Below are 18,515 nucleotides of genomic sequence, written 5' to 3'. Positions count from 1 at the left end.
CAGGAATCTGCTACGTATGTCTGTGGGTAACTGGATCAGTGTCTCTACATGGGGAGCACCTAGACCTTACCGTTTTGGGGAGGTTTCCCTTTGTTTTGGACTACATTTTGAAGCTACACAATATTGCAGCTGTTCTCACCCTGTTGCCCTACTGCAGAAGGCTGCCCTGTTTGTTTCCCATTTGACCGCAGATTTAGGACATTTCTTCTACTTTGAGACCGCAGTGGAGCTTTCATTGCTGCCATCTCTTCTTAGGAAGCTCTTTGAGACTATGCCCGCTTGTTTGCTTTTCCATCCTTAGGTGAATGTGACCTTCTTGGTGGCCACCCCAGGAGCTTGGGAGCATGACAGAGGTTCAGGAGTTTAAGGCAGACTTTCTCCTACAGGCTTAAAGAGTCACTTTACCTGTTTCACTTGTCTTGTGATCTGCTTAAATCAAGAGATTAACCTTTTATGCATGCAGGGATGAAGTATTTTTCTGTTCACTACACGTTAGTCTGCTTTATCTTTTTGTCTGGGCAAGGCAAAATCTTGAATTTAGACTTTGTGAAAGTTCAGAGCCTTTCTGTAGAATTTGTTACTTAATTTCCCCAAGATGTGCAGAGCAGCCATCTGGAGCCTTCTTTCCGGAGTACTTTGCCATCAGATGCTAGGAGGCACGATGTGCCGTTTGGCAGAGATATTCCAGGACTATTCCTACCAATCCTGTAACCTGTGTGCTTAGAATCACCCAGGGTATGAATATGTATGTATTGACAGTCGCTCAAAGAGAAAGGAGGATTACTTGCCAGTAGATGCTTGTTTCCTGGACAGATATTTCTTGTTGCTGTTCACAAACCAGCTACTTTCCTTCTATCTTCCTAATCCCATAATCACCTAACCCTGGGAATGTGGGGTGGGGTGAAACAAAAAGCAGGAGTGCTCCCAGCATCCATGTGCAGCCTGTGGGTGCGGTGCGTGGCAGGGGGGCATCCGCAAGTGCTCTTTGGTTGCTGCTGTGGTTTAAAAAGTCCTTAGCGTACATGATCTTATACGCACAGTGGAGCGAATGTGCACACGAACAGCTCGCCTCAAGAAAGTCTTCGGCTGCGTTTCTTGGTTGACATGCCAAATTGAGGCTCATTCCCTCTGTATCTGGTAGGTCAGCTAGGCGTTAGAAATCTGGAAAATCAAAAATAATCTCCTTGAACGGTATATCTCTACAGCTTCATACTAGACAATACGTAGAAGATTGTATGAGGACTGCCTTTTGGATTGTCTTTTGGTCACACTAAAACAGAACTCTAAAATCAGTTCATTTTTGTGTGAAATATTTTGCTTGGGGAAGTCAACATATACAACAGATGCAAGTAGAAAAGAGCAACACACTTTCAGTGCTCCAGATTTTTTTTTAATTTGGTGGGGAACGCAAATTTTGAAGTTGCATGTTTCCTGCAACACACCTGAGAGAGACATGAGGGTACCTATTTGCTGGCACTGCCTCCCCCTTGCATTTACAACAGCATTTACTTTACCAACGTGTTTCTTTACCTTGTGCATAGGCTTCTGAGCTCCCTGCCGCGTGTGTTACACAGCAAATGAGAACAGTGCTACAACACAGTACCAAACCCCAGCATCCTTCTAGATTAGTCCTAAGGAGAGCAGTACAAGAGCCAGTATAGAGGAAAACAATTACTCTGTCCCATCTCCTTGTATTTCTTAATGAAATGTAATGTGTTGCTGGTGTGAGTATTAGTAAAAGTAATAGAAAATCATCAGTGGTTTCCAGGGATGCCAGTCATTATGCTTTCTAGAAGTACTGGGAAATTACATTTTTATTCTGTGCTGTTTGTTACGCTGCTCACATCACCATCGTGACTGTGTGCCTGCCAGTAGTGCAGCAAATGGCATAACTAAATATCTTTCACATGTGGCTTGTTCTTTCATCCCCTGCCAAGGGGAAAGTGGTACGTGTAATGTTTTGGTGGGGTTTTTGTTTGGTTTGAAGGGATGTGTCACAATATGTTTGTGTTACAAAAGGCAAGTGGGTTGAAGGGCAGGGTGATTTTTGGAGATCCTCTGGGAACTAGAAAGCTGATTGTGCAGATAGGTAGTGCCAGAGCGATTGCTATCATGAGCAGCCTTTCTCGGCTTAGTTAGGGCAAGTAATGTTTCCAGAATTTGGCACAAGAGCAGCTGGTGTTTCTGCTGTGGTAATACTTCTATCTCTCCTCTTGTCACTCCTACCCCTGTGGGTTTATTACTTAACCATGCAAAATTATTGTGTGTTTGACCCTTGGAGTGCCAAACTGCAATTAAAAAAATTAGTTCCAGTAGAGACTGGGGTCCTGTGTTTTCAGCTGTGATTAACGATTAGGGAGAGGCAGGGGACTCAGTGTAAAATCAGCTTGAAGAGGGAAACAAGCCCCTTGTAAGCTCTTGTATGTTCAGCCCTGCAAAATGCACTTCCCAACAGCTTTAGCTCCTTGAGAAAGTCTGAGTGTCTTTGTTACAGAGGAGGTGACAGTGGCTGTGGCTTTACGAGCAGAGGGGTTGAGTCGCTGTCCTCACAATTTAATTTGTTATGGAGAGGCTCACGAAGCGCTGACCAACACTTGACATAAAAGCTAGTCCTAAAGGGTTTCAGAGACCCCAGGGGAGATCGCCCGGGTGGGTTCAGGTGGGGACGCTCCCTCCTGCGGGGACACTGCAGGAAGCAAGAGGGGGGGAAAAATAGTGTCCTGGGTGACAAGAGCAGAGAGAATGAGCAGCCAAGTTAAGTGGGTTCTAGTTGAGCCCCTACAAAATTCTGCCTATAAAAGTATCTTGAAAATTATGGTTTTAGAAGCTCTTTTACTTTTAGCTTGTGCATAGGATTTTGTGAAATCTTCTAATTAAGAATAAGCCAGAGGTGTCTCAGAGCTGATCTGCAATGCTGCGTGTGTAAGGCCAAACATGTAGTTACTGTTGACCCAATGCACAGAAGAAATAATGTTGTCCTGGTTAGGGTTACAGTGCTTGATCCATAGCGTTGAAATAGAAAGAATTGCAAAAACCGTTTGCATTGGCTCTTAAAATTTATTAGATGTAAACAAGCGTTTAACTCGTCGTTTCCAGGAGATGCTTAAAAGCAAACTAAAAATAAAAGCTTACAGCATAGTTTTAAGAGATTGTTTCCCTGAATGTTTGTAACTTCAGGAAATATTACTGACATTCCTTCTAGTACTATTTGTTTGAATACTGCTTATGAGTTATCAGCAAGTTTTGCTCAGATATGGTAATGTGTATTTATCAACAGATTCATGTGCAGGTGCAGTGAGCCATCATATGGAGTTGCAGAAGTAGGTATTCGTAGTTATGCACTCTCTTGATAAAATATTTTAAAGATTTGAGCACAGTTTACAGTACCAAAAATTTTGGTTAAAACATCATTAATAAGTTGCACAATTTGAACAAGACATGCATCGGTCATTTTTCTGCATTTCATTAGGCTACTTCTGCTTTTTATGTGCAACTGTCTTTTGAGGGCAGATCTCAAAAGCATTTCTGCTTGGCCTAGTTGATCAAATCACTAAATGTGTGGGTAACCTTCGAGTAGTGGTCTGACTAGCGTGAGCTTCGGGTCAGGTGTGTCTGTGCAGTGAGGGTGGGATTTGGCTCCCCTGATTTCCGACGTGAACGGTTTGACCCTACACCTGTAAGCTCTGGCTGTAAAGGGGTGTAGCTCAGCTGCCGATGCCCACACTGAGGACCTCTCGGGGCCAGCAGAGTGAAACTGTTGTTCGCCATCACCACCTGCACTGGACACTGGAGTGCTGTAAGTGAGCTAATGTAGAACTTCTTTTCTAGTTTTAGCTTAAAACAAATGAAAAAATACATTTAAAATGTTGGGCTCTGCTCGGATAATATTTCCTCTATAATACTGTCAAAGGATTCTCGCCTGATGTGATCATATTGGTGGTTTTAAGAATTTCTGCCTTGAATTATTTCTTTTTCCTTGTCAGTTAAACTGTAGACCTTCAATATTCTTTTACTGTGGCTTCCTCTGAAACATATTTCTTGAGGATGCAGGCTTGTGAACAACTGGCCACATATAAGCTAGGGTTGAGCTTTAATACGCTTCGCCTACTGTGCAGTAACTACCCTTTCTCCCAGGGTAAGTGCCCAGGAGTTTATTCCCTTTTATTACGGGATAAGCATATTGTATTTACTCTGGGGTTGGAGCAAACACATACACGACAGCTGACACTGCAAGCACACACCCTGATTTATCCTGCACTAGTTTGTCTATATGTCCATCTCCTAAGACCCAGCTGAAATGTTGCTTTATGACATTCAGGTGAGGCTTAACCAGTTTAAACAGTAAGCAAACCTCTTTTTTAAGTTTAGTTAAGGCAATTATTGATTATTTGGTTTTTTAACTGTTAGTCACAAGGATTTTGATTATTTAGTTCACATTTTGATAGTGTGAAGACTGACCATTAAGCATAATAAGAATTTCTTGTGATCTCACTCTACCTTTGTCTCATCCTGTTTCAGTGCAGTGTCTGGTTTGCACTTTTTCTCAGTCTCCTCTTTTACTCTAGTTTTTTACTTGAAACAGTGTTAGCTGCATTCTGAAATTGAAGTTAAATGCAAGAACTTATGAGGTACTTGAGAGAGATGTATACTGTATATGTTGCTGCTTTAATGCTAAGTTGGACGAGGTTGCTGAGGGAATAAGAAATTGCAAACCTCACCTGGAACTAAAGGAATTTTTTTAAGTAACTTTCTGAATAATCACCATAGGGAAATCCCACAGGCACAAGCCCTGTATGTAGTCATAAGTGTCTCTACCAGTTAAAACCTGCAGTAGTGTCTGGCAAACTGCAATTTAGTTCTGTTTCACCCAGCTGAACTCACCCTCAATCTCAGATGAGTGATTTATCTCCGGAGGGCCCACACTGGGCTTAAGTAAGATTTTGATTAATTTAGTCTCTTATTCCAGCCAAACCCATTTGATTTCTGCTTTCTGACCATAGAGAAATGATCCATCACTTCAGAAACAGACCCTTAGAAACAGTGTGGAAGACAATATGATAACATAGTCTTTGAGGTTCAGATGTGAAGAACCAAGAAGAAGAGGAGCACTAGAAATGTGGAGTTCTTCCTAAAATGTATCTGGTCCCTGGTAGGTTTCGGTTGTTCTGAGCAGGACTAAAGCCTTTCCTGCCCCAAGCCCGTGCCCTGGGCTGGTGACTGCCGACCGCCCCTGTGCATAGATGGGTGAAGGTGCTACCCGCGTCTGGGGACCGTGTTCCTGTCCCAGGAGGAGCGGCTCTTGTTCAAAGTGTGGATCCCAGCCAGTCCCACGGCGTGGGGCAGGGCTTTCTGTCACCTCGGGTGGTGCTAATGGCTGGAGACAGGGCGAACTTGGACCTTGACTGCCAGGGAGGAGAGCACTTACGCTTTCCAGCAGTTCACCAGGAGTCGCGACTTCAGTACATCATCCACCCAAAACCAAGTAACGACAGCGCTGTTTCTTTCGCTGCCCCTTCCCTTTGTTAGTTGTGTGACTAGGGATTTTGCCTTCCCGACTATTTGTTTAGTGACAAACATACTTGGAACTCCATCCTTTCATTTTTTAGAGCATTGCTGCAAATAACTTTTAGAGTTTTTTCTTTTAAAGCTGAAAGGTATGCTTTGTTCAATGTAGTAACTATACATCTGAAAAAGAAACACTTTTTGTTAAGAATAATGTGGGAGCGGTTATTGAAAATTAGATTTTAATGACACTACATTGAAGTTCCTATTTGCGTAGATTTTGAAAGTACATCACATCCAATATTGAACTGAACTTCTGATCGTTTGATGCGGCAGGAGGAGTAAGATTAATGTTACTAAGCGTCTTTGTAAGAAATGTTGTATTGCTGTATGGGGGTTTGTATTATTCAATATCCAGCAGCCATTCACTTTTGTGTAATGTTCTTTCTGTAGCGTCTGGTACTCTAAAGAACTGCGTGCAGCCCCAGGTTACCAATAACTTTTTGTTGTACAGCCCAAACAATAGATGAGTAATTTGATTATGTGTCTCTTCAGGGTTAATTTGAATTCATTTTTACTGTGAGGCTGTGTATTGTTACCAGTGAAAATATGTATGTTTTGAATTGTAATTACTGGTCGTACCTAATAACTGACTTTTAGCTCAGTCTTTTTAAGAAATGAAAAGACCACCTGCTTACTATCACCATTTTTTAATATCCAGTGAAAGTAATTTTATTATAAAATACAGGATATCTTTTTTCTTTATTAAAAGCTCAAATAAATAATTAAGAACATTTTGTTAGATTACAAATTGGCTAATAGCTTGGGAAAATGTTTTAAAATCTGTTGCAATACCATTTATATGACAAATAAGAAAACTAATAACTAATTAGGTTGAAGTGAGAAAAGTGAGTGAGAAAATGAAACCTATTCAATATACTCTAGATGAAATGACCTTTTGAAAGACCTATTTTTGAATAAACAAGGTTACTCTGAAAATAAATAAGGCGTGAAAATTCATCTAAGGCTAGGACTTCATGTATTGAGAGTTAAGAAGCAGACCTTTTCATAAGCCTTCAAAATATAAAGATCTGATAAAAAGGTTTCAGATTTTTTCTATGTTAAATCTGTGTAATGATTTTTCTGTTATTCAGTAGAACTGGACACTGAAATAGCTTCATCTTCAAAGCCAGAAGAAAGTTTCTGTGCTGACAATTACAATCCCTTCAAGGATGAAGATGCCCCAGAGTACTTGAACCCGTTTGATGAGCCAGATCATGAGCCTGAAACATTTGTAACTGTAAGAGATTCTCCTCCACAACCTGCAAAAAGGAAAAACGTCAGGCCAGTGGATATGAGCAAATACCTCTATGCAGATACCTCTAAAGCTGAAGAGGAAGAGCTAGATGAGTAAGTATGATTCTTCATCTTTCAGCAGCTTTGGAAGCATTAGTGGGATGCCTGGCTTAATCTTGAGGTGCACTGGGTTGAACCACGGTGATCCTTAATCACCTCCTTAGGACAGACTGATCTTTAGGCAGCTCAGCAGTGGGAAATACCGTACCCCCAAGTCACGCTATTCAGCTGAACATGATCCGTTAGGAAGCTTTTCTTTGCCTCAAAGATAGCAAAGTACTTGATAGGGAACGAGTCTGCGTACCTTTTTGGCACTTCGTGCCCTGACAACTCCAAATCAGCCAAAAATGAAGGAGCAGCAGAACCTAGTCCTTCCTGTCCTTTTTGCCACTATTTTTACTGCATAAAATAATAATTTTTGTTAATGACAGTGGAGAATTTGTTTTATATTGGTGCAGTATGTAAAAAAAGACTGTTTTGCAGTCTGCATAGCACATCTCTGAGAGTCTCATAAAACTGAATCTCTATATGGGAAAGGTAACACCATATGCCCTTTCTTAGGTTGTTTCTTTTGTCATAAGCACACGTACAACTTTTATAAATTCACGTCAATTGCCTTGTATTATGGTATAGAAACCCTACAAGGAGTGAGAGTTTTTTGCAATAGCTGTGCAGCTTGGGAGGTTTGAAGGTATATACTTACTCCTTGTTTGTGGTCGTTAGTCACCAACCACACCACTCATGAGCCAGTTTATGGCGATTACACGTGAGCAGTTTTACAGACAACAACTGTAATTAACATTTAGGTTTACATTATTTAATGAGATTTATCATGGCATGACATTTGCATTGCTTTCATATTTAATATTAATACAGATGTCATCTTATCATCATCTTTATGTTTCTGTGTTTATAGCTGTGTTCTAGGAAATGGAAGGATTCCCTTGCACTCTAATAGAAATGTATAAAGGACCCTGCAGGGTTTTTTCCTTTTACAGCTCTGTGACCATGGGTTTGTTGTTGTTGTTTGTTCTGGGGGGGGGAAAGAAAAGAAAAAAAGGGCATTGGGGAATGCTGTCTCTGGCAGCTCCATTCATCAGGGCAATGCCTGAACAAACAGCACTGGCTGCCGTGCCTTCGCAGCATGGTGTGATGGCACTGCTGACGGTCACACCAGGCTTCCCTGGTCGTTCACTCATCACCAGAATCCGCAGGGAGAAAAAATAGGTATACTTTACACCCGCAAAGATTTGGGTATAGAGGACAGCAAAAACTGAGGAGAAGAGCAGAAAAAGCAAAAGCTGCATGGATGGGCAAGTGAAGAATTTTCTCTATTTTATATTTATCCTCACGTTTCCGTCCTAAGCAAATCTGTGCCAAATGGGCTTGCAGCAGTGTTGTAACAGGCAGGCTTGGTTTTCCTGTGTACTGGACTGTACATCTCTAGCCCTTCATTTACAACAGCCACCTTCTTATTTTGATGACCCCATTTGCTTTATTCCTCTTTTTTTTTTTTTTCTCAAGGATAAAAATAACCCCCCCACAGGTAGATTCTACTTGAACATAAATGTGATCTGTGTTTTCATTGTAAAAGCAATGTCCCATGGAAAGATGGAAGGATAAGGAGTCCAAAAGCACTGTAAAATAGTTTTTTACATCTTTTACCTAAGTTTTTTTTGTCCTGACCCCCAAAGTAGCTTCCTCTCCACATTTTCCTCCCAGGTTACAGGAGCACCACGTCATTGAAAAAGATGTGGAGACCATTTGTTAAATGTATTGGGTAGGAGTGTGGCAAGGAGAGCCTTTGAATCTTTAAACTGAAACGCTCTGGTGGAATACTAGAACTCCAGTCTGGGAACACAGGACTTGTCATACTAACTCACACCTACAAGCACTCTTATGTCTTACCTCATGTCATTAATTTTCAAATTTTTCAGTAGAAATTTTCTGCTAAGGTATGGTATGGTGAGCACCAAAGGAAAGGTTTTCATAGCTAGTGCCAGTTGGTAGCTTTTGTGTGCCCTAAACCGTGAGAGTTTATGTCCAGATGTGTATTGTTTCTTATCTAACGTGAATATTGATGCTTTTATTATCTACATAAGTGGCTAATCTTCTTCCAAATCCTATTAAAGTCTAGGCTTCAGTGTCAATTTGTGGCAGAGTTCCACAAAAAAGCAAGATCTTATATGAAATGTGTTTCCTTTTATTGATTGTAAATAAGTTACCTTTCCAGTCCCATACGCTATCTCTTCTGCTGGCTTATCAAAACAACAATTAGTAGTATTGGATTGATCTGCCGTAAAGAGTTGCTGTGTTTTGTATCTCTAGCATGTTCACCACTACTTGTCGCTTGTCTGAGTTAAATGGTGCTAACTTTTTCAATCTCTCTTCATACAGAAGTCTCTTCATCTCTCTAATCATTTTCACCGCACGTCTCTGGACCCTGTTATTTCTTCTGCTGTGTATCTATTTTAAGATGAGTTGACTTGGCCTGAGCAGTGTTTTCAAGACAAGGGTGAACAAATGAGTCATATCACGGCATTAGAAAACTTTGCATATTATTTTCAACTTCTCTTCTAACATCTTGTCGTTTGATTTGCTTTTTTGGGGGTAGATTTTAATAATTTTTGACTTCCACTGGTCTAGTGCTTTCCCCAGGAGTGGTTTTGAACCCAGTGGATGGAAGGCATGAGAAATGGGAGGCTCCTGAAAGACATTTACTGTCGCTCAGGAAATACAATGTGTTTTTACCCCTGCGTCTTAAATGTTTCATTGGAGTTCACTTAATGCACCACTTGGCATTTTCCTCTTGTGTTTTGTGTGCAATGCGATGACGTGTCATGGGAACACAGACACATCAGTGAGCATCAGGACCCTTGTCCCACTCCGCTCTGGCAGATCCCTAGTTCTGACTCTGGACTCGGAGCTTACACAAAGTGCCCCAAGAGCTGAACTCTGACTCCAGTTTTGTAACAGCCTCTCACTGTATTCTTGGAAAAGATACTTAGCCTCACTGCGCCTCTGTGAAGGATTTACCTTGGGTAATTGGCTTAATTGAAACATATTTCACTAATGGGTGTGAAGATAACTAAGATTTCACAACACACATAAGCAAAGTGTAGTCACAAGCGTAAGCGTAATGAGGTGTTGCATAGTACAGAGGGACTTAGATGATCCAGTACATACGTTCTGCTGTAAAACTACACTCTCAAAACATACTTCCTCTGGCTAAATTTTCATACCTAGCTAGAGATAAGGAACGTGTTTTCCTTTTGTTAGTTTGAGCGTTTGAACGTTAGTGTAAAATACTGATTTTGCCTTTTGAATCTTATACATTAAAATCAAAATGGTAGGTGGCGGCCTGCTAATAAAGGACAGCACACCTTGCTAAGTTAGGTTTAATTATCTGAAAATAGCATAGCTCACAACTTCTTAACATATAACGCTCTCAACCTTAGTACATCTGATTGGTAATACTGCCTGATCTTTTAACCCTACCACACTGACAGCTTTAGTTTTCCTCCTCAATAAAGTGTTGATTTTTTCCAGTTAACCAGTAATGCTGATCAAAATTATTTTTAAATTGGTCAGAATAAAACTTCCTTTCAGATGTTATTTGGCTCTGTGGCTGCTTATCTCGTTAATCATTGCCTGGCTTAGAATAATGCAGTCTAATTGGAAAGACTATCGAGATGCCATCTATTGAAGCTGTCTGTTGCACAAGAAGCCACACTGCCAGGGACGGCTTAATGCCAGGTAGTTTGTCAGGTCTGGGGTTTTATTTTAATTTGTGGTGAACAGTCCAGTATCCCTTCGGGCAAATCGTATGGTGCGGATCAATTGAATAACTTCTCAGAAGCAACAAGTATGGTAGCTGACCTCAGAGAAAAGTGCTTTAATATTTTTCAGCTAAGTTTTTTTTTTTTTTCAGCCAGACTTTTCCCATGCTTAATTTCTTGTATAGCCACGTGGAAGATGTTGGATCAAACTCTGCTATGTATACCAGACCCCCATGACTTCAAAATCTATAGCCTCTTTGGGCAAGAACCGTTTTGGGTTTATTTTCTGTATTAAACTCAGTTTTTCTGAAATCTTTCTCAAGATTTGTAAGACCGGTTAAAAGCAGTGCAGAGGGGAAGGTAGAAAGTAGGGTGTGCTCTGCCCGTACTGTGAACAAAACGTGAGGGTTTAGTCTGGCTTTTCAGCAAGTCCTTCTCTAGGAAGGAAAAGGCGGTCGCTCGTCTCCTGACAGCGCTTCTGGTGCGTGCGGAGGGTACAGCTCTTCAAGATTACGCACGCAGCACAGGCAATTCTGGAGCATAAAAATTCAAAAGGTGATTCTTCCAAACTTTTTTTGCTCTCATTGCTAAGGTGGTGGTTTTTTCCTCACACCAAATTCGTTTTAACACCTTACGAACACACCTTTCCATTTCCAAGTACACAGCGGTAAATTACTTTCCTGCCAAACATGCTCTGTGCCTGTTGGCTGTTCAGAAGGCTGACTTGTTGAACTGAAGACAACCTTGTGCTCTCCTGTAGAATGCATTGTTCTTTGGCCTTTATCTCTTTTATCTCCGTTTTCACCTCCCTTTGAACTCCCCGGTGTCTGAAGACAGCTGAGCTGGGCTGTCAGCTAACCGAGAGCTGCTGACGGCCGGACGCCTTCTCCACTCCAGCCTGAACGCCCTCCTGTTTCTGCTGCCTCCCGTGGAAAACACCCATCCCTTTCCATTTACCTCCTTGTTTTGACATTGCCTTTAGTTTTGATTGCACCGGTGGCTTTGTGCTTGATGGGCAGCAAAGCGGGAACGCATGAAAGTTGCCTTCAGTCAGCAGATGAATTATTTTAGTGTTAGTCTTTCCTTTTGCTTCAGTATCTGGATTTAGATCTCTTTCTCTGTAACAAGCAGCAGCAGATTCTCAGGAAGGTCTGGAGGTTTTATGCCTGGTCTACACTTACATGCTTCAGTAAACTTTGCCTTGCAGAAGTAGACTTATTTTCTGTGGTGTGGATTATTAGTTGCTTGCTTTTTCTCGGTGAAAAGAGGATGATGGTAAACTGCATTAAAATAAATTCTAAACTCGTTCCATGAGACAGAAAGACATATTTTCTTTCTAAAAGTACACAAAACTGAGAGGAATTTGGTGGTGCGTGCAGGAAAGCTGGATGAATAGCTGGTTTTTCGCTTGTCCCCAAATTTTGCAGTTACAGTTCTTTAAAAACAGCGTGTCCCAGCTCATGACTCTTATCCTGAGAAGAGATTTGTAAATGGATCTAGGTGGGCTCTTGTCTAATGCTGTAGGCACTGCTGTTTCCATCTAGGGTTGAATTGAAGGGGCTGAGGTTCTTTGGTGTGATTAGTTACGCCTTAGAGAACTGTATGCAGATAGATCTTTGGGAATTGCAGTTACGTAAACATAGTTTGAGGTATAAGATAAATATATCTTGCAGGGGAAGAAATGAATTAACGTATCAGATTTGTAATTAACAGCCCAGTTTTGGATTGCAAAATATGAAAAGTGAAGATTATGAATTAAATAATTCGGTGCGAAGATGATTCTGATAAGTATCCTTAGCAGGATGCAAAATTGCTGGCTCTTCTAAGTACACAGTAAAAGCCATTATTTGGTATATTATTGATTGAGATTTGAGGTATCAAACTAATAGATAAAATCTGGAAATGCTGTTGGAAGTATTTACTCAGAGTGGAACAAATGTGGAGTTGGAACATGAATGCCAGAGTTAAGAAGAATAATTCTTTGGACTGCGTCCCCTTGGTGGAAGATGTTCACTGTGTTTCTTAAACAAGGTTTCGTTATAAAAAGCACTTTCAAAATAAACAGATGATGGCTGCAGGTGTCTGTAGCGAGGTGTACCCAAGTCAGCCGTGGTTTTCTTACACCATTCTCTTATCGAAAGACTGTTCTTGAGATGGTGGGGTGCCTGTATGCCGCAGAGTTTAAAATACCCTCGATGTGGATTGTGTGCCTAGGGAGGCCAGAATCTGCAGGCTTGGACAGCCAGGAGGGAGGCCTCTAAAGCTGTGTTGAAGCAGGCGCGTAGAAGTGGCCTGATTCTTCACTCTGTAGTAATGAAGCATTCTTAATTCTGCTCATTAGAATATTAAACAGCCAACAACTTCAGTCAGATTTGTTGGTATTGATCTTGTCTGTAGATCCGAACACTCTTTGATAGATAGCCTGAGTACAATTGAAGAGTTAGCTTGATGCCATTGATAAAACTTCAGTAATTTACAGGACTTTATAAAATTTATGGAAATTCTGGCCTAATGCAGTTTTAACTGTTGTAACTCACTTTTCATGAGTCATATGAAAGTAGTCATAGGAAAAAGTAGTATCTAAAAGCATATGAAGGCAAAACATATTCTTATGTGGGACAATAAAAGCATTTTAGTAATTGGCTTCTCTGAACAGATCTTATTTTCGGTTTTAATTCCAAGGAGATAGCAAATAAATATGTTTCCCTTCTTTTCATTAGATCAAATCCATTTTATGAACCAAAATCAAGCCCCGCTTTAATTAAAGTTGCTCCGCTGCAAGAACCAGAAAAGAAGATGAAAAGAAAGGCTCCTGAACCCCCAAACCTCTTGCCAAAGACAGAGACAGGCATGAGTGAGAACATGTCAGCTATTCCTGCATCGAGGGAGCTTTCTTCTTCTCCTAAGGTAGGTTTTTCATACCAAATTTTCATCTTTGTTATTAACAGTATCTTTATGTGTATTGTAGACATCCTATTTATTTCTGCAGGCCATCTTAAAAGCTTTGCTTATACTTAATAAGGTGTTGGCTCATCTCTGTTCACTTGCTGGTTCATAGGGAGACAGCAGCAGTAGGAGCTTGTATTTTTTCTTTGAGGATTTAATAACAACAGTAACAACAACTGCATTTTCAAAGAAAAGGGTCTTCTAGTAACAAATGTTACAGGACAGCTGGATCTGCCATCGAGAAGGAAGAAAATCACATTGAGCAGTACTTTGTCTTGATCTATTGTAATGCTGCTAAGCCTTGCCCCTGTTGAAGAGTCTGTCTCCACATTTCTGTCATAAATCTGGGTTTCGAGAGCTTAGTACTGGATACTGTTTATTTTTATTGGGATTTATGTATGTCCAATTCTGTAGGTATGTTCAAGTAATTTAAAAAAAAGTCTACTTTAAATCATATTAACTGTTTATTAGGAGCGTCCAGGCTAAGCACACTGATATGTACACATACATCTATGTTTGTCAAGGAAAATACAAGTTAACTTCTGCTGAAGCAGGCAATGTGAGGTGTAGGTAATTAGGATTACAACAGCTAACTTCTGCCACTGTGACTTTCAGCTCCAGCATTTTGGCGGTTAGCACCACTTGTGCTTTTTTAAACCAAACAGGCATTTAATAGTATGTATTAATGGGCCCTTCTTAGAAATGAATTTGATACGTGCTGACTACTTGTTTGGAAGGGTAGGAAGACGAGACCAGAAGGCTTCCCTTCCAGCGTATCTCGCCCGGTTTATGCATATTATCATCTGTTTTGCCTTGTGTTGAAGCTGCTGTACTTTAAGAATTGAATGAAACTACTTGTCATACCTATCATGTCATTGCTTAATTACTCGGCCAGAGTGCTGGCATGTCCTTGTCCGCTCAGGCTCTGACCTTGCTGTTGCCGTTTTACCATTCAGTCAGGGTAAAGAGCATGAGACCAGAAATCTAACTTGTGTCTGCTCACAGCAAAACAAAACAGCAGAGTAAGGCCAGAAGCACAATTCGCAAGTTATTCGTAATAGGCAAAACCACAACCAGGGAAATATGAAATCAAAGCCTAATAGTTTTATAATGCTCTGAGATGGGGTTTGATCCTGTTTGCTGGAGTTTCTGTATGAAAAATATTGCACGTTATTTGATTTCTGGTGGAGTGTGGCCCTCGGGTCAGAGCAAAGTGGTCAAAGTAAAGCGTTCTGGTACTACCAGGCAGAGAAGAGGCATCTGTGGAGGAGATTTTATCAGGCTGCTTGATGGAGGTTGTGCTCCCATTGCTCATTGAGAGGTTTTTTTGCTAGTCTGGATCCAAGGAAATAGGTGTCTCTGCTTTATTTCACCTCTTCGTTGTGCTGAAATAACATATTACTACTGGGTTTGGCTGCTGTAGTTTTTGTCTACCTCAGGCTGGTTTAGATTGTCTGAAAGGTGGAATTGGTTAAGAAAAGATGGAGGATTGAACCGGCTGAGAAGCCGGCGCTGTTAGGCACGCAGCCGGGTCGTTCTGCCCTTTGGCGGGGTGTCAGCTGCCGACTGCCGCGGTGCCTGCCCGCCTGCAGCCCACCTCTGCCGCCGGTGCCGAGGGACCGCCGGGAGCCGCGAAGGCCCCGGTAACGAAAACCTTGTCATTAGGGCTGCGAGGAAGATGGAGCTCTATGCTGACCTTCTCTCGTACAGAAAAACTTTAATTTTTTTACAGGATTTTGCAGCATATGAGACTGCTAGGGAAGGCTCCAAAGCAGATGCAGTGTCCTGGTTTATTGTATTACAGCTGGAGTGGAAAGTTTCGCCGACTGGGTGTGTTAAAATATTGTACGGTCACTTGCAATTCAGAAAGCTTTCTGCAAGCACAGTCTTTTTTCTGTGCATGAATTGTTTTGCTCTAAGGTGATCTAATAACATTAGATCAAAAGCACTTTACTTGGAATGCTTTTGAAATTCTGAGAAGTACTGGCATTTAAAAGAAAAGAAAATGAAACAATTTCCTCACACCATGGTGCAACATAGTTCCCAGGTAGGACTTGGACTGTTGGCACAAATAACTTGTTTATTTATTACTCAATAATAGTGACAATGTTTAGCAACCCTGAAAAAACTCCTGTCAAAATGTATAGGCACTATACAAACATGAACTTAGGACATGCCCTTATGGAGGGGGAACAGTCCCGTGGAGGTAAACTTAGGTAAAGGAAGGTTAAATATCATATCTTATTCAGTGTTTTGTCCAAGTTTGCTGTGCACAGAAAGCCTCTGCTACAACCCTGACCAGACTCGAAGTGTCCCAGCATGTTCAACTCCCCATCTTGGTTGTCGTCATAGGAAATGGCTGTGGAGCCAATGAGTTATCCCTGTTACTCCTGACACCACAAAAATCAAACTCTTTCTAGTTCCTTTGTACAGAGATGTATGTTGTACAAGATAATTCTGCTTAAAAGTTTCGTGTAAAACTAGGCAGAAAATTCCAGCAAGCATCTTCTGATCTGGTGGTATCTAGCATCATTCCTGGTACCCCCAGGATAAAAGGGATATTCCAGGGTGGAGTCATGAGTTGCTATTAATGTTCAAGAACTCGATGATCAGTGAAGAGAGAATATGAGACTAATAAATAGGCATTAATTTTAATAGCCGTGAAAATGGTAGAACTAGAGTTTGAAGCAAAGACTAGACCTCATTGAGACTGGGATAAAAACTTACTGCCTGTACAATTATACATGATCGTTGGTCAGAAAGACAGGTGATGGCACCAAATACGGACAGTATTTAACTTTTTTTTTTCACCTTGAAATGATTGTTCTCAGCCCTATGGTGTACATGTACCTGAAGCAGTTAGAACCACAACAGTGTCTCCCACTACTGCAGGCCTTGTTTTTAGCTTCTTTCTTCTCCAAAGATGTTTCCTCGCTTGATGTCCCCATACCATTCCTTAACAAATTTCAGTGAGAAAAGAGTGCAGACAAAGCTCTTTCTGCCTGCCCCGGACCTGGGGTTTTTAGTCTGTGTGAGATTGGTTGAGCTCCTGAGCACCAGTGATTGAGTCTTGCCCCTTTCATATTAATTCTGCACTGGGGACACGTCCGCTTCTTTAGCTGCTGTAACCTCATCCCAGCTGCTGTTGGCTCTTTGGCCATTTCCACGATACCTCTCTCTGCGCATTTTCTGCAGAATCACAGAGGGGTTGAGGTGGGATCTCTGGAGGTCACCTGGGCCAACACCCTGCTCAAGCAGGGCCACCCAGAGCTGGTTGCCCAGGACCGTGTCTGGACAGCTTTTGAATATCTCCAGTATTCATCTGATCATTTTCAAATATTTGCCTCGCACTGCCTCCCAGAGCGATCAGTTAACTGTAGTAGCAAACCCTTCCCAAGCCTCTTTCATGTCTTCCCTTTGAGTGGGCCCTTTTGATCCCTCGCAGATCCCCACGGCACCTGTGTTGGTGAGGAAGGGGCAGTTATCTGTCATAGATAAGGCAGGGTCTAGCTCTCCATAAAGGTCCAGCCAACTCTTGGCCCCATAGTATTCGCTCAGTATTTGTCTCATCTAGGTTTGGAGGAAGTTTTGTTTCCAAATATTATCACCTACTCGCACTTCCTAACGGAGTATCTCGATTCTCTCCTGTCTTCCTTCCATGTCTCCTCTAAAGTAATCTGAGTCATCAGAGAGCTTAAAAATGCAAAGTCTGAAAGCCTGGAATTATCCCACGGTTAATAGTCTGAAACGGCTTGAAGACTATGGCATGCTGGCTAACAAGCTGCAAAGCTGTAATTAAGCTCTTCAGTCATCAACCTGCTCCAGTGCTGTCAAGCCCAACTGAAGCCTTGTTGGGCTCGTTACCATCACACCTGTGTTACTGTTCTTGACATGGTTTGGATAACGAGGCTCTGCCTTTCACAGAGGTGATGGAGACTGAATTTCTTCCACTTGTTGGCTTTGTGGAAAAACAATTGAACAAAGAAGTTCAGACTCGAAAAGTGGTATCAGACCAGTGCACAGCATGCATATCGGTGCCCATCATTGCTCTAGCTGGTTAGAAAATGTACATACCAGCTTCAACTGGGTGAAATCTCAGCCAGTCTCAGTATCTCTTATCTTCCCTGCGTTATGTTGAGTTTATTGGAAATAAGATCCAGGATTCAGTTCCAGAGTCAGCAACTGTGTCCCGTGGTAGAGAAGCTGAAGTCACGTGTCTGCACAATCATGGATTTTATTGCCTTTGTGATGAATGCTACGGCATTTATGTGGGAGGTGAAGACTTTGTTCGGGAACAGGAACAGGTAATCGCCCTCAACTGTAGAGTTGTTTTTTAAGTGTTAAAAGAAAATAGCTCCTGCACTGGATTGGCATTACTGATTCACTCTTTGGAAGGATAGCGTATGCCCTTCTCTTTGGGAAAACATTCTGAGAAAGGCTTCTCCTGTTGTGTGGTTGTTTCCGTTTGTTGCCAGACTGCAGCCAAGGCTCATGTTGATGGTTCATGAATCCGTCGGGTTTCTGGATACTGCAGTTACCATTACCCTACTGAAAGTCAACAGGTGTGTTACGTTTGGTGAATCCAGCTTGGTCTCACATCTTTTCTCCAGTCTTCAGGGTCTGGAAACCTGTGTTTGTTAGACACGTGCTTTACCGAGTGGCTACTGCAGGCTGAGTAGTTGTCAGCCTGGGATTTGGTAGCTCACAGATCTCCATCTCGCAGCTCCCTGCTGTACTACCCAGAATATCTCAGTAAATGAAGCTCCTGCACTCGGTCTTGGTTGATGGGTGCTTCTCTGGCAATACATGATTATGTGAACAGACAGGGAATTGGTATCAGACCACAGGATGCTTTTTGAACTTGTCCTTGGGTGGTTTTTGGTTTACTGATGAAAGTATATAGCACCAGGACACGATGATAAATAAGTTTAA

General features: G+C 41.7%; 1 protein-coding gene across 1 annotated transcript in view; it reads left to right on the top strand.

Annotated features, from left to right (window-relative positions):
- LOC104166223 (EH domain-binding protein 1-like) overlaps positions 1 to 18,515 on the top strand; it is an 82,060-nt gene that overhangs the window by 28,379 nt on the left and 35,166 nt on the right. The window contains exons 6-7 of the mRNA XM_009706082.1: positions 6,660 to 6,912; positions 13,358 to 13,544. Coding sequence (XP_009704384.1) covers positions 6,660 to 6,912; positions 13,358 to 13,544 — 440 coding nt within the window. The remainder of the gene's footprint in view (positions 1 to 6,659; positions 6,913 to 13,357; positions 13,545 to 18,515) is intronic.

Source organism: Cariama cristata, unplaced genomic scaffold, assembly GCF_000690535.1.
Source record: "Cariama cristata isolate BGI_N322 unplaced genomic scaffold, ASM69053v1 scaffold10028, whole genome shotgun sequence".
Taxonomy (NCBI): Eukaryota; Metazoa; Chordata; class Aves; order Cariamiformes; family Cariamidae; genus Cariama; species Cariama cristata.
This window is presented reverse-complemented; position numbering and strand designations above follow the sequence as displayed.